The sequence below is a fragment of the Ips typographus genome, linkage group LG10 (assembly GCF_016097725.1).
Source record: "Ips typographus isolate SLU linkage group LG10, UJ_Ityp_2.0, whole genome shotgun sequence".
Lineage (NCBI taxonomy): Eukaryota > Metazoa > Arthropoda > Insecta > Coleoptera > Curculionidae > Ips > Ips typographus.
The window spans coordinates 3,639,084-3,655,846 of NC_138431.1; the positions used below are offsets into that span (position 1 = coordinate 3,639,084).

The following is a 16,763-nucleotide window of genomic DNA, read 5'->3' on the forward strand; positions in this document are numbered from 1 at the left end:
GTCATCTCTTTTTACCTTGTCAAGTGTGCTGAAATAGACAGAGAGGTTAGAGTTGGTGGTTGCCAAACGTCACGTAATCAAAGGACCCTCCTCCAAATTCCAACCAATCACAACCTAGTAAATTTCGCTTCAGAGTCAGAGGTCACCTTCAAAACTCAAAAATAATAACAAAATTGAAGAAATTCAGTGTTATTTTTGATATTCTGCGGTGCATTTCGGTAGTTAAAAGCAAAATTTGTAACTATTTACAAACAGTGGACGGTGACACATTTTTACCACAAAAAATTAAAATATTACAAGCAGGTGAGGGTTTCACCTTGTAATTTTTTCCCAAATAGTCACATTTAGTGTCAGTTTGGCAGCTAGGTCAGTGTCTAAATTTCAGTGTTTTTTTCCAAGCAGTATGACGGAAAAACCGGGGGCCAAATTCATTGAACGAGGGGCCCACAAGGGTAAAGGCATTGCGGTGTTTACCAGCGGTGGAGATTCCCAGGTATTGCTTTTATCCCTTACTAAAGGCACCATTTACATTTAAATTGTAGGGCATGAATGCAGCCGTACGAGCTGTAGTTCGCATGGGAATTTATTTGGGATGTAAGGTTTACTTTATACGAGAAGGTTATCAAGGTAATTCACTTGGACTGCCCTGAGATTTCCTACTTAAATTACTTGAATTACTAGGAATGGTTGATGGTGGAGAGTATATTGTGGAAGCTAACTGGTCTTCGGTCAGTTCCATTATCCATAAAGGGGGTACCATTATTGGTTCTGCTCGTTGTAAAGATTTCAGGTAAGTACCCACTATTTTACTCTCAAGTGCTGTAATTACTGATAAAACTACACACAAGAGCTTTAACTTCCAGTATTAATTTATGCCTTGATAAAGTTAATGCTATGTTATGTTTATTTAACCCAGATTTTTTAGCAATTTATGAAATTAACCTTTGATTTATGGAACTGTGTGACTCAATTGTGTTTAGTACTAGAAATCGTTTACTATGGGTTTTTGCCTGAATTTCTTAATGTTGGGTAATAGTTTAAATGCATTTCATTTGTTCAACTTGCTGTATTAAATCCAGTGTTGCCAATCTTTAAATAATATAATTTTTCCAACAAAAGTTTTAAAAAAGTTGCCACATTTCACTAAAATTCTCCAGAAGTTTTGGTTTAATTCCACTTTCTTTTGCAAATGGGTTTTCTGATCTCCCAATGATCCGAATTTTGTCCCTTTAACATTTTTAGAACAAGTCGCAACTGACAAAATTCAACCATTAACCTATAAAATTGACTTGAAATGATTTACAACTGTAACTTGCTTTTAAGAAAGTTTTGTAGTTTTACAGCTTCATGGAGTGGTATTTGACAGTTACCACCATTGTAACTGATCGAAATATGTCCACAATAGTCAGTTTCATGTCACAACCGCCAAAAAACCAATCATAAAACTATAAAATGCATAATAATATGATTTACACTGATTGTATTGCTTTCAAACAAGTTTTGTAGTTTTATAGCTTCATGGAGAGGTATTTGACAGTTTACGAGTTTATGACAGATTGAAATATGCTTAAAATAATCCATAACCTATAAACAAGCATTAAATGTGATTTGTTCTCATTGTACTACCTTTAAGCAATGTTTTATAGTTTCATGGAGTTGTATTTGACAGTTACTACCATTGTGACAGATCGAATTATATTCATAATAGACAGTTACACGTCACAATTACCAAAGTACATTTAACATGGTTCTGACATGAAGCTATCAAGTGCATTTTGTCTTTATTACAACTTACACTTTTATAGCTCCAAGTTTATATTTAAGACTAATTTTGACAGATGTGGCGGAATTGACAGCTGTCACGTGACATCCAGACACCTTTTTACTTAATTGTGACGTCACAACTGTCAAACACGCTCCCATCACGCTATAAAGTTTATTTTGTCTTTGATACTCTTAGGAAAAATTAAATCTTACTTTTATAAGTTTTATGTCCTGTTTGACGCCAATTTTGACAGTTGTGACGTAGTTGAAAGCTGTCACTTAACATTAAAACACCTTTTAACAGGATTCTGATGTTAAAACTCCCAAATAACTGACCATGAAGCTATAAAGTACATTTCGTCTAGCGGAAATTACAACTTACATTTTTACAGCTCCACGTTTATGTTTAAAACTAGTTTTGACAGATGTGGCGAAGTTGACAGCTGTCACGTGACATTCAGACACTTTCTCACTTAATTGTGACGTCACAACTGTCAAACACGCTCCTCTCTATTTTTTAAGTTTATTGTGTATTTGATATTCTTAAAAAAACTTAAAACTTTTACTTTTATACTTTCTTGTCCTGTTTGACATCAATTTTGACAGTTGTGACGTAGTTGAAAGCTGTCACTTAACATTAAAACCCCTTTTAACTGGATTCCGATGTTAAAACTGCGAAATAACCTAATCATGAAGCTATAAAGTACATTTCGTCTAGCAGAAATTACAACTTACACTTTTACAGCTACACGTTCATGTTTAAGACTAATTTTGACAGTTGTGACAGGGTTGACAGCTGTCACGTGACATTCAGACACTTTCTCACTTAATTGTGACGTCACAACTGTCAAACACGCTCCCCCTCCTTTTTCTAAGTTTATTTTGTATTTGATATTCTTAAAAAAACTTAAAACTTTTACTTTTATACTTTCTTGTCCTGTTTGACATCAATTTTGACAGTTGTGACGTAGTTGAAAGCTGTCACTTAACATTAAAACTCCTTTTAACTGGATTCCGATGTTAAAACTGCGAAATAACCTAATCATGAAGCTATAAAGTACATTTCGTCTAGCAGAAATTACAACTTACACTTTTACAGCTACACGTTCATGTTTAAGACTAATTTTGACAGTTGTGACAGGGTTGACAGCTGTCACGTGACATTCAGACACTTTCTCACTTAATTGTGACGTCACAACTGTCAAACACGCTCCCCCTCCTTTTTCTAAGTTTATTTTGTATTTGATATTCTTAAAAAAACTTAAAACTTTTACTTTTATACTTTCTTGTCCTGTTTGACGCCAATTTTGACAGTTGTGACATAGTTGAAAGCTGTCATTTAACATTAAAACACCTTTTAACTGGATTCTGATGTTAAAACTGTCAAATAACCTAATCATGAAGCTATAAAGTACATTTCGTCTAGCGGAAATTACAACTTACACTTTTACAGCTCCACGTTCATGTTTAAGACTAGTTTTGACAGTTGTGACGGGGTTGACAGCTGTCACGTGACATTCAGACACTTTCTAACTTAATTGTGACGTCACAACTGTCAAACACGCTCCCCCTCCTTTTTCTAAGTTTATTTTGTATTTGATATTCTTAAAAAAACTTAAAACTTTTACTTTTATACTTTCTTGTCCTGTTTGACGCCAATTTTGACAGTTGTGACATAGTTGAAAGCTGTCATTTAACATTAAAACACCTTTTAACTGGATTCTGATGTTAAAACTGTCAAATAACCTAATCATGAAGCTATAAAGTACATTTCGTCTAGCGGAAATTACAACTTACACTTTTACAGCTCCACGTTCATGTTTAAGACTAGTTTTGACAGTTGTGACGGGGTTGACAGCTGTCACGTGACATTCATACACTTTCTAACTTAATTGTGACGTCACAACTGTCAAACACGCTCCCCCTCCTTTTTCTAAGTTTATTTTGTATTTGATATTCTTAAAAAAACTTAAAACTTTTACTTTTATACTTTCTTGTCCTGTTTGACAGTTGTGACGTAGTTGAAAGCTGTCACTTAACATTCAAACAGCTTTTAACTGGATTCTGATGTTAAAACTGTCAAATAACCTAATCATAAAGCTATAAAGTACATTTTGTCTAGCAGAAATTACAACTTACACTTTTACAGCTTCACGTTCATATTTAAGACTAATTTTGACAGTTGTGACGGGGTCGACAGCTGTCACGTGACATTCAGACACTTTCTCACTTAATTGTGACGACACAACTGTCAAACACGCTTCCATCAAGTTTGTTTTGTCTTTGATACTCTTAAGAAAAATCAAAACTTTCACTTTTATAGTTTTATGTCCTGTTTGTCGTTCATTTTGACAGTTGTAACGTAGTTGAACGCTGTAACTTAACATTAAGACAGTTTTTAACTTGCTTGTGGCGTTTTTGACAGCTGTCAAAAATTTCAGCGTAATTCCTGTACTACTCTCTGAGGTGTGGCACGTTAAAGTTCTTAATTGACAAAACTAAAGATTCTTTATTAAAGACGTTTTCTTGACTTGTTTGGGTTAGGTTAAGCAGCTGTCACAAATTTGACACAATTAGTGTCGTAGGTTAGCTTGACAGCAGTCACTAGTCAAAACTGACATTAGAGGCCTAAAAAATACACATTTTTGTCAAATCAACCCTTTGGTTTTATGTTCTAGGGAAATGACCGAACAAATCGTCTTTCGTGTGTCTGAATTGTCAAGATTTAACGTTGACAGTCCAGAAAATGGTCTTGGACTAGTCAAAACTGTCTACAGATTTGTCAACTTTGACTGGCAATTGTCAAATGATGACAAAACTACTTAAACTGTCAAAACCAATCACTGCGGCTCGTAGGGCGCATCACTGTTGGGATATTTTTGGCACTCAAACAAAAACACTCGCCCAACTTATGACAGCTGTCAAATTTGACAGAACACCTATTGTCAGCTTTATTTCAGCATATTTTATGCAGCTATCAGTACTTTGTCTAACTTGGGTTTAACTATTACTTTAACCGGCAGGTTTACTCTAAGATTGACTTTGAGATCTTACAATTACCCATTAAGTTTAAATTTTTAACTGCAGTTTAATCAGTTGTGTTATTGTTATTTTTTGTTTTTTTTTAGCTTAATTTTATTAATTTTTTTGTCTATTTTTGAAAACATAGAGAGATTGATAGCTTAAGGTTTTAAAATTTAATATTTTTTACGATCATAAAGCTCTAAATTAAATCTTAGGGAACGTGAAGGTCGCAAAAAAGCCGCCCTTAACCTGGTGCAGAAAGGAATCACCAACCTGGTGGTAATTGGTGGGGATGGTTCCCTAACTGGTGCCGATCTATTCCAGCAGGAATGGTCTGCGCTACTGGACGAACTCCTCGCCGATGGCAAGATCAATCAAGATCAAAGGAAAAAGTACCATCACCTGTTTATTGCCGGATTAGTGGGTTCGATTGACAACGATTTCTGCGGTACCGACATGACTATTGGTACTGACAGTGCCTTGCACAGGTAGAGTACTCGTGTCTTAAACAGAGCTGTCGCAATTACTCAAAAAAGGTACTTGAATTACCATCATTTCCACTCGTTTGAAAATAACTCTCTTCTGACGCCCTTAAGGGCAAAAGGTCTCTTTTACGTTTTGATAGAGAATTAAATTCCCTACAATTTTTGTCCCTTAACATTTCCCTGAAATTTGCCATGCGGCCGAGTTACGGATGATTGAAGTTCTCGCTAATAGATTCAAATCAACGGTTTTGCCGCGTGTATGACGTAGACGACTTGGCTGACAGTTGACAGCATCCTGCTCATCTTTCCATTCGTTTTTAGGTTATATTTTTATTGAGTTTAAATGATATTGACTGGTTACTTCTTGAAAGTAGGTTTTGGGTTGGTTGTTTTGACCATATTTCCTAATGTAATAATGGAATTACGAAAATTTGAAAGTTAGAACACAAAATCTAAACGAATAAACACAACAACGTTAACATAACCTCAAATTTGTTTTTTTTGGTTCACTTTACTAGATCCTGTAGAAATTTCAGGTCCGTAACTGCCCTAAATACCCAAATTAACCAACAAATTGTGTTTCATGTCAGTTGAATGTGTTTTCTGTCACTTTTTTCAAAGTTACTGTCGTTTAACTAAATTTAGAATTTTTTGTGAATATTGTACAGTACGTCTCTGGTTTTTAGGTTCAATTTACTAGTTTCTGTAAAAATTTCAGGTCCGTAGCTGCCCAAATTCCAAAATTAACCAACAAATTGTGTTTCATGTCAGTTGAATGTGTTTTCTGTCACTTTCTTCAAAGTTACTGTCGTTTAACTAAATTTAGAATTTTTTGTGAATATTGTACAGTACGTCCCTGGTTTTTAGGTTCAATTTACTAGTTTCTGTACAAATTTCAGGTCCGTAACTGCCCAAATACCAAAATTAATCAACAAATTGTGTTTCATGTCAGTTGAATGTGTTTTCTGTCACTTTTTTCAAAGTTACTGTCGTTTAACTAAATTTAGAATTTTTTGTGAATATTGTACAGTACGTCTCTGGTTTTTAGGTTCAATTTACTAGTTTCTGTAAAAATTTCAGGTCCGTAGCTGCCCAAATTCCAAAATTAACCAACAAATTGTGTTTCATGTCAGTTGAATGTGTTTTCTGTCACTTTCTTCAAAGTTACTGTCGTTTAACTAAATTTAGAATTTTTTGTGAATATTGTACAGTACGTCCCTGGTTTTTAGGTTCAATTTACTAGTTTCTGTACAAATTTCAGGTCCGTAACTGCCCAAATACCAAAATTAATCAACAAATTGTGTTTCATGTCAGTTGAATGTGTTTTCTGTCACTTTCTTCAAAGTTACTGTCGTTTAACTAAATTTAGAATTTTTTGTGAATATTGTACAGTACGTCCCTGGTTTTTAGGTTCAATTTACTAGTTTCTGTACAAATTTCAGGTCCGTAACTGCCCAAATACCAAAATTAATCAACAAATTGTGTTTCATGTCAGTTGAATGTGTTTTCTGTCACTTTTTTCAAAGTTACTGTCGTTTAATTAAAGTTAGAATTTTGTATGAATATTGTACAGTACGTCCCTGGTTTTTAGGTTCAATTTACTAGTTTCTGTAAAAATTTCAGGTCTGTAACTGCCCAAATACCCAAATTAACCAAACAAATTGTGTTTCATGTCAGTTGAATGTGTTTTCTGTCACTTTTTTCAAAGTTACTGTCGTTTAATTAAAGTTAGAATTTTGTATGAATATTGTACAGTACGTCTCTGGTTTTTAGGTTCAATTTACTAGTTTCTGTAAAAATTTCAGGTCCGTAACTGCCCAAATACCCAAATTAACCAAACCAATTGTGTTTCATGTCAGTTGAATGTGTTTTCTGTCACTTTTTTCAAAGTTACTGTCGTTTAATTAAATTTAGAATTTTTTGTGAATATTGTGCAGTACGTCTCTGGTTTTTAGGTTCAATTTACTAGTTTCTGTAAAAATTTCAGGTCCGTAACTGCCCAAATACCCAAATTAACCAACAAATTGTGTTTCATGTCAGTTAAATGTGTTTTCTGTCACTTTTTTCAAAGTTACTGCCGTTTAATGAAATGTTTAATAACCGTGAGGTTTCAGGACTTAAATTCTTCGAAAAGACTACATTTAAATTGTAATTCAACACTAAAAAACCCAGTTTTATTCCCGCTAAAAGGAATAACATTCAAAGACTAATTTCGGAACTTTTTGACTGTTTTTACTTCTGTAACTTCTGATTTTTGAGTTGAAATCGAGTTTTAAGACTATTTTTACTAAGTTTCCGACTTGTAAGGCCTGGATAGCAACTTGTACACGCTCGATAGTCTCGAAAAACACATTTCAGTTCTCTTTTACTATTAAATTGACTTATACATTCATGAAACTCGTGAAAATTCAAGTTTTTTTAAGAATTCTAGACTTTTTTAGTGCTTTAAGACTGCTTTCAGCCTGAAAAATCGAGTTTCAAGACTATTTTCACTAAGTTTCAGACTTGTAAGTACTGAATAGCCATTTGTACACACTCCATAGTGTTGAAAACTCAATTTCTGACTTTTTTCAACATTAAATTAAAATATACATTCATCAATCCTAAAAATTCAAGTTTTTTAAGAATTCTAGACTTTTTTAGTGCTTTAAGACTGCTTTCAGCCTGAAAAATCGAGTTTCAAGACTATTTTCAGTAAGTTTTTGTCTTGTCAAGCCTGAAAGTCAATTTGTACCCTTTCCACAGTCTTAAAAATGTAATTTCAAGCTCTTTTATTATTAAATTGACTCTTAAACACATCAGTGCTAAAAATTTTAGCATTTCTTAGAAATTTTTACTGTTTTTAGTGCTCTAAGTCAAGTTTCAGACTGTTCAGCAATGAAAGTAAAAAATTGACACTAAATGCTACGATATTAGACTGATTTTAAGAAATGAATTAGTCCCAAAATGAGATTTGGACGGTTTCCAGTGTTCAATTCGGTTTTACACCGGTTTCTGCACTAAAAATTGAGTTTTACACTAATTTAGTCTTAGTAATAGCGTCTTTTGCCCTTAAAAGTCAACTTTTAGTATTAAAAATTTTAAGTTTTAAGTGCCTCAACATTCTTCATTTCTAGACCAGTTTTACAGCTTGAAATCCAATTTTAGACACTCAACGATGGATCAAAGTGTGAAAAAACTAATTTTAAAACTGTTTGTAGTAGTACAGAACAATTTTTAGACTATTTAGTACAAATTTGGGCTTTCACGAGTCGTTAGTCTGAAAAACTCGACTCCAGTAAAAATTTAGTGCAAAAATCGTGTCTTTTGACTATTTTTCTATAAAAATGTGAAATAAACAAAAGTGGGATTACAGTAGTTCAATTACTTAATGAAAGTAATTGATCGACAGCTCTTGGTTGTGCTATTCCTCTGACTTATTAACGTTTTTCTGTAGGATTATCGAAGCTACAGACGCTATAGTGTCTACAGCTTACTCGCATCAGCGTACTTTCATTATGGAGGTTATGGGCAGGCATTGCGGGTAAGTTTCCCTTATTTTTGCCACAAACTGAGCTACAGCCTGGTTATCCAGGTATTTAGCTATAGTAGCTGCGTTAACTTCTGAGGCAGACTACGTTTTCGTACCAGAAAATCCTCCACCGGAGGATTGGCAGAAACGTTTGTGCGATAAACTTGAACAGGTTAAATTTACAGGTTTTTTTTTTTTTGGCTCTTATAACCCACGATTTATTGTGACTGTCTTGTCTGGTTTCTAATTATACGGGGTGTCCCTAAAAATTTGCGGAAAAAATGCTACCACAACGTTGTTGAGGCTTAAATATGACGATCTAACTTAACTCTTTTTAGTTTCTCAAAAAACTAAATTACTAACTTAAATTAGTAAGTGACAATTACCACGTGACGCTCAGTCAAATGCAGCTACGTCACAACTGTCAAAATTGATACCATAAAGCTGTAAAACAAACTTGATATTCGATCAAATTAAACCAAAGTGCGTTAATTGAATTTTATAGGTTTAAGGGCAAAATTTGCTTACTTGATTTATTTTATTTGAACTTTTATACGTCTATGGATAGCCAATGATATCCAGCTATCCAAAAATGAGCGTTAAAAAGATTACTGTTTGGCCGCCAGAGGGCTACAAAATTGACCAATTTGCGTTGCAATCCAGATTCAACCAATTTTGACAAAGGACATAAATGATAATTATCACGTGGTACTGAATCAATAGGCAGCTATGTCACAACTATCAAAATTTGTATGACGAAATTATAAACGTCTAAAGAAAACTTGACACTTGATAAATTAACAGTCAATCTTCATGGTTTTCAGACTAATTTTAAGTCTCCAGTCTTGAAAATTGCCTTCAAAATCATGAAAATTTACTTGTAGGCTTAAAATCTGTCTTTCAAGTCAGTTTTCATGGTTTTCAGACTTATTTCGAGTCTCTAGTCTTGAAAATTGCCTTCAAACCCATGAAGATTGCCTTGAAAGGCTTAAAATCTATCTTTCAAGTCAGTTTTCATTATTTTCAGACTTATTGCAAGTCTCTAGTCTTGAAAATTGACTTCAAAATCATGAATATTGGCTTGGAGGTTTAAAGTCTGCCTTCCAAGTCAGTTTTTATGGTTTTCAGGCTTATTTTAAGTCTCCAGTCTTGAAAATTGCCTTCAAAATCATGAAAATTGACTTGTATGTTTAAAATCTGTCTTTTAAGTCAGTTTTCATTGTTTGCAGACTAATTTCACGTCTCCAGTCTTGAAAATTGACTTCAAATCATAGAAAAGTGGTTTAAAGGCTTAAAATTTGTTCTTTAAGTTAGTTTTCATGGTTTTCAGACTAATTTTACGTTTCCAGTCTTGAAAAATGACTTCAAAATCATGAAAATTAGATTGTAGGCTTAACATCTGTCTTTCAAGTAACTTTTTATGGTTTTCAGACTTATTTCAAGTCTCCAGTATTGAAAATTGGCTTCAAACTTATGGAAATTGGCTTGTAGGCTTAAAATCTGTCTCTCATGTCAGTTTTCATGGTTTTTAGACTAATTTTAAGTCTCCAGTCTTGAAAATTGCCTTCAAAATCATGAAAATTGCCTTGAAAGGCTTAAAATCTGTCTTTTAAGTCAGTTTTCATGGTTTGCAGACTAATTTCACGTCTCCAGTCTTGAAAATTGACTTCAAATCATAGAAAAGTGGTTTAAAGGCTTAAAATTTGTTCTTTAAGTTAGTTTTCATGGTTTTCAGACTAATTTTACGTTTCCAGTCTTGAAAAATGACTTCAAAATCATGAAAATTAGATTGTAGGCTTAACATCTGTCTTTCAAGTAACTTTTTATGGTTTTCAGACTTATTTCAAGTCTCCAGTATTGAAAATTGGCTTCAAACTTATGGAAATTGGCTTGTAGGCTTAAAATCTGTCTCTCATGTCAGTTTTCATGGTTTTTAGACTAATTTTAAGTCTCCAGTCTTGAAAATTGCCTTCAAAATCATGAAAATTGCCTTGAAAGGCTTAAAATCTGTCTTTTAAGTCAGTTTTCATTGTTTGCAGACTAATTTCACGTCTCCAGTCTTGAAAATTGACTTCAAATCATAGAAAAGTGGTTTAAAGGCTTAAAATTTGTTCTTTAAGTTAGTTTTCATGGTTTTCAGACTAATTTTACGTTTCCAGTCTTGAAAAATGACTTCAAAATCATGAAAATTAGGTTGTAGGCTTAACATCTGTCTTTCAAGTAACTTTTTATGGTTTTCAGACTTATTTCAAGTCTCCAGTATTGAAAATTGGCTTCAAACTTATGGAAATTGACTTGTAGGCTTAAAATCTCTCTTTCATGTCGGTTTTCATGGTTTTTAGACTAATTTTAAGTCTCCAGTCTTGAAAATTGCCTTCAAAATCATGAAAATTGCCTTGAAAGGCTTAAAATCTGTCTTTTAAGTCAGTTTTCATGGTTTTCAGACTTATTTCAAGTCTCCAGTTTTGAAAATTGGCTTCAAACTTATGGAAATTCGCTTGTAGGCTTAAAATCTGTCTTTCAAGTCACTTTTTATGCTTTTCAGACTTATTTTAAGTCTCCGGTCTTGAAAATTGCCTTCAAAATCATGAAAATTGACTTGTATGTTTAAAATCTGTCTTTCAAGTCAGTTTTCATCGTTTTTAGACTTATTTCAAGTCTCCAGTTTTGAAAATTGGCTTCAAACTTATGGAAATTCGCTTGTAGGCTTAAAATCTGTCTTTCAAGCCAGTTTTCATGGTTTTCAGACTTATTTCAGGTCTCCAGTCTTGATAATTCGCTTTAAAACCATGAAAATTGGCTTGTAGGCTTAAAATTTGCCTTTCAAGTTAGTTTCCAAACTAATTTTACGTTTCTAGTCTTGAAAATTGACTTCAAACCCTAGAAAAGTGGTTTGAAGGCTTAAAGTTTGTTCTTCAAGTTAGTTTTCATGGTTTCCAGACTAATTTTACGTCTCCAGTCTTGAAAATTGACTTCAAAATCATGAAAATTAGCTTGTAGGCTTAAAATCTGTCTTTCAAGTCACTTTTTATGGTTTTCAGACTTATTTCAAGTCTCCAGTCTTGAAAATTGACTTCAAAATCATGAAAACTGGCTTGTAGGCTTAAAATCTGTCTTTCAAGTCAGTTTTCATGGTTTTCAGACTTATTTCACGTCTCCAGCCTTGAAAGTTGACTTCAAAATCATGAAAATTGGCTTGTAGGCTTAAAATCTGTGATTCCAGTCAGTTTTCATAATTTTCAGACTTAATGCAAGTCTACAGTCTTGAAAATTGGCTTCAATCTTATGAAAATTGGTTTGGAGGTTTAAAAACTGCCTTCCAAGTCAGTTTTTATGGTTTTCAGACTTATTCCAAGTCTCCAGTCTTGAAAATTGGCTTGTAGGCTTAAAATCTGCCTTCCAAGTCAGTTTTCATGGCTTTTAGACTTATTTTAATTTTCCAGTCTTGAAAATTGATTTCAAAATTATGAAAATTGGCTTGTAGGCTTAAAATCCGTCTGTCCAGTCAGTTTTTATGGTTTTCAGACTTATTTCAAGGTTCCAGTCTTGAAAATTGACTTCAAATCCTCGAAAAGTAGGTTGAAGGCTTAAAATTTGCCTTCCAAGTAAATTTTCGTGGATTCAGACTAATTTTCAATTTCTAGTCTTAAAAATGAGTTTTGAAAAATTGGTGTTTGGGACACTTTGAAAGTAATTTAGTTCCTTCCTTAGTCTTGGTTATGTCAAGTTAAATTTTTGCAGTGTTGCCATATTTTAGGTGTCCCTCTCGAAAACAACACACCAACTAAAACTATTTTTAAGGCAAAAACCACAGTTTCTGTCTTTGTTTACTGCTACTATAAAAAGAGACAGAAAGAGTCTTTAAATTGGAACAATTTTCAGTGCAACAGCTTAATTTTCAAAGGTTCGTTTTCGTTTAGCACAAGACTGTTTACAAAACTGTAAATCTCATTAAAACGCTCGTTTGTTTCAAGCAAAAATCGACTTTAGTTACATCAACCGCCCTAAAAGTATTGTAATATACAATGTGTTACCAATTTTAAGATCTGGAAATACGTTATTTCCGAAACACAGGGTGTCCAAAAAAACAACGATGTAGGTTCTAGGGAGTTAGATGGTGTTCCAAGTGTGACCTCAATATAAAAAAATATTCTTTTGACACTCTGTATATCCGACTTTTGGACTAAGATAAGTTGGGTTAGATCGTGATATTGAAGCCTCAAAAACATTGTGGTAGCATTTTTCCAGCACATTTCAGGGACATCCCGTATTTAATGAGTTTTTTTTGACTAACACGTTGTGTAGTTTGTTGTGTTTTTGCCAGTTTTTGGTCTATTCCAGCTATCTTGCGCTGGTCGCTGCTTTGACGAGCGAAGCCGATTACGTTTTTATACCGGAAGATCCAGCTCCGATCGATTGGCCCGATAAACTTTGTAAAAAATTGCTACAGGTACTTGGCATTGTTTAATAACGGAAAGCGTAGCAAATTTCTGTTTTTTTTTTTGGGAGCATACAGATATGCAAGATCATAATCGTAAAGTTTCGCAGCGGTCAAAGTAAACTGGGATTACGAAAAGTGCGTTGTTACCATTTCAACTTAACTTGGCCAATTTGTGTGACGTGCTTGTTCAATTTCAGCTTTTCCAGCAACGTTCCCACTCTGTGCAGACCTTTTAAGACGGTTCTAAAACTTGGCGAAACGTACTAGAACATCTAAACCCTTCTGCAAGGCTCAGAAATCTTTGATCTTTGAAGATCTTGGTAGAATTTGCTAGAAACGTTTTACAGGTTTCTGAAATACCTCAGAACATTCGGGAGACTTAAAGAACGTCTTAAATGTCTTTAGTATCTTCTATACCTTTCTGTAACGTTCCAACACTTTCTACACCTTTGAAGAAGGTTCTAAAACTTGCCAGAACGATGTAAACCTCTTTGAAACGGACCAAAACATCTAGAGCCTTCTGTAAGGCTCGGAAACCTGTGAAAATCTTGGTAGAACTTGCCAGAAACGCTTTACAGTTTTCTGAAACGCTTCACAACAGTCGAGAGACTTCTACAACGTCCTAAAGGTTTCTAGTCTCTTCTATAGCCTTCTGTAACGTTCCAACACGTTCTACACCTTTGAAGAAGGTTCTAAAACTTACCAGAAGGTTGTGAACCTCCCTGAAACGTACTAGAACATCTAGAGCCTTCTGGAAGGCTCAGAAATCTTTGAACATCTTGGTAGAAGTTGTCAGACACGTTTTACAGTTTTTTGAAATGCTTCAGTACTTTTCAGAGACTTTTAGAAGGTCTTGAAGGTTCCTAGCATCTTCTATAGCCTTCTGTAACGTTCTAACACTTTCCACACCTTTGAAGAAGGTTCTAAAACTTACCAGAAGGTTGTGAACCTCCCTGAAACGTATTAGAACATCTAGAGCCTTCTGCAAGGCTCAGAAACTTTTGAAAATCTTGGTAGAACTGGTCAGAAACGTTTTACAGTTTTTTGAAACGCTTCAGAACTTTTCAGAGACTTCTACAACGTCTTAAAGGTTTCTAACAACTTCTATAGCCTTCTGTAACGTTCCAACACGTTCTACACCTTTGAAGAAGGTTCTAAAACTTACCAGAAGGTTGTGAACCTCTCTGAAACGTATTAGAACATCTAGAGCCTTCTGCAAGGCTCAGAAACTTTTGAAAATCTTGGTAGAACTGGTCAGAAACGTTTTACAGTTTTTTGAAACGCTTCAGAACTTTTCAGAGACTGCTAGAACGACTTGAAGGTTTCTAGCATCTTCTATAGCCTTCTGTAACGTTTCAACACGTTCTACACCTTTGAAGAAGGTTCTAAAACTTGCCAGAACGTTCTGAACCTCTCTGAAACGGACTAAAACATCTAGAGCCTTCTGCAAGGCTCAGAAACCTTTAAAGATCCTGGTAGAACTTGCCAGAAACGTTTTACAGTTTTCTGAAACGCTTTACAACAGTCGAGAGACTTCTACAACGTTTTAAAGGTTTCTGGCTTCTTCTATAGCCGTCTGTAACGTTCCAACACTTTCCACACCTTTGAAGAAGGTTCTAAAACTTGCCAGAACGTTCTGAACCTCTCTGAAACGGACTAGAACATCTAGAGCCTTTTGCAAAGTCTCAGAAACCTGTGAAAATCTTGGTAGAACTTACCAGAAACGTTTTACAGTTTTCTGAAACGCTTTACAACAGTCGAGAGACTTCTACAACGTTTTAAAGGTTTCTGGCTTCTTCTATAGCCTTCTGTAACGTTCCAACACTTTCCACACCTTTGAAGCAGGTTCTAAAACTTACCAGAAGGTTGTGAACCTCCCTGAAACGTACTAGAACATCTAGAGCCTTCTGGAAGGCTCAGAAATCTTTGAACATCTTGGTAGAAGTTGTCAGACACGTTTTACAGTTTTTTGAAATGCTTCAGTACTTTTCAGAGACTTTTAGAAGGTCTTGAAGGTTCCTAGCATCTTCTATAGCCTTCTGTAACGTTCTAACACTTTCCACACCTTTGAAGAAGGTTCTAAAACTTACCAGAAGGTTGTGAACCTCCCTGAAACGTATTAGAACATCTAGAGCCTTCTGCAAGGCTCAGAAACTTTTGAAAATCTTGGTAGAACTGGTCAGAAACGTTTTACAGTTTTTTGAAACGCTTCAGAACTTTTCAGAGACTTCTACAACGTCTTAAAGGTTTCTAACAACTTCTATAGCCTTCTGTAACGTTCCAACACGTTCTACACCTTTGAAGAAGGTTCTAAAACTTACCAGAAGGTTGTGAACCTCTCTGAAACGTATTAGAACATCTAGAGCCTTCTGCAAGGCTCAGAAACTTTTGAAAATCTTGTTAGAACTGGTCAGAAACGTTTTATAGTTTTTGAAACGCTTCAGAACTTTTCAGAGTGTAGACGATCGATGTTTTACTTCTTGTATTTTGAATTGAAACTCCTGCGTCTAGCAAACTGTATTAATATATTAATGATTTTAAACCACAGCTTTACTAACACCTATTTATTTTATAAACTACAAAGCCCGTTTTTTGGGGTAAAAAAGACCAGTTAAAATTAACCATGTGAGAGTTCACTCAAGGTCAGAATGCAAATCATTGTTATTGAAATTTTGTTAGGTTACGTCTAGTCTGCGCGTTCCGCTCTCGACACTGGGATGCGTTCCAAAATTAATTCGCGGAACACTACCGATAAAGGTTAGGTCCTTAACACAGAGACTGCTAGAACGACTTGAAGGTTTCTAGCATCTTTTATAGGCTTCTGTAACGTTCCAACACTTTTCAGATGTTCAAAAAGGATTCTGAAACTTGACAAAACGTTCTAAAACTCTCTGAAACGTACTAGAACATCTAAACTCTTCTGGAAGGCTCAGAAATCTTTGAAGATCTTGGTATAACTTGCCAGAAACGTTTTACAGGTTTCTGAAATACCTCAGAACATTCGGGAAACTTAAAGAACGTCTGAAATGTCTCTAGTACCTTCTATACTCTTCTGTAACGTTCCAACACTTTCCACACCTTTGAAGAAGGTTCTAAAACTTTCCAGAACCTCTCGAAGACGTATTAGAAGATTTAGAGCTTTCTGAAAGGATCAGAAACCTTTGAAGATCTTGGTAGAACTTGCCAGAAACGTTTTACAGTTTTCTGCAATGCTTCAGAACATTCGGGAGATTTTGAGAAACATCTTAAATGTTTCTAGCATCTTCTATAACGTTCCAACTTTGTCCAGATTTTTGAAGAAGGTTCCAAAACGTTCTGGAGTCCTTTGAAACGTTCTAGAACAGTGGAGAGTTATCCTGAAAGATCACATCGGCTTCTAGCACGTTCAAGAGCCTTCTAGAACAGACTAGAACGTTCGGTAAAGTTTGAAAACCATCCGGGTCGTTGTAGAATTTTTTTTGGAAAAGCACCAGGGTTACGTTCAGAAATATCGCCACGTCACGTGACACCGGTTCGTTTTTTAAATACGTTGATCACG

General features: G+C 34.7%; 1 protein-coding gene across 10 annotated transcripts in view; it reads left to right on the forward strand.

Annotated features, from left to right (window-relative positions):
* The first annotated feature begins 129 nt into the window (after window positions 1–129).
* Pfk (ATP-dependent 6-phosphofructokinase) overlaps window positions 130–16,763 on the forward strand; it is a 53,710-nt gene continuing 37,076 nt past the window's right edge. For 4 of the 10 annotated variants that reach the window (XM_081988727.1, XM_081988732.1, XM_081988733.1 and 1 more), the window contains exons 1-7: window positions 131–303; window positions 355–493; window positions 543–627; window positions 682–790; window positions 5,004–5,276; window positions 8,710–8,796; window positions 13,126–13,234. In XM_081988727.1, coding sequence (XP_081844853.1) covers window positions 404–493; window positions 543–627; window positions 682–790; window positions 5,004–5,276; window positions 8,710–8,796; window positions 13,126–13,234 — 753 coding nt within the window. In that variant the 5' untranslated portion in view covers window positions 131–303; window positions 355–403. Of the gene's footprint in view, window positions 304–354; window positions 494–542; window positions 628–681; window positions 791–5,003; window positions 5,277–8,709; window positions 8,797–8,847; window positions 8,957–13,125; window positions 13,235–16,763 lie in introns of all 10 variants that reach the window. The other 6 variants (XM_081988729.1, XM_081988736.1, XM_081988737.1 and 3 more) reach the window with 5 other exon arrangements.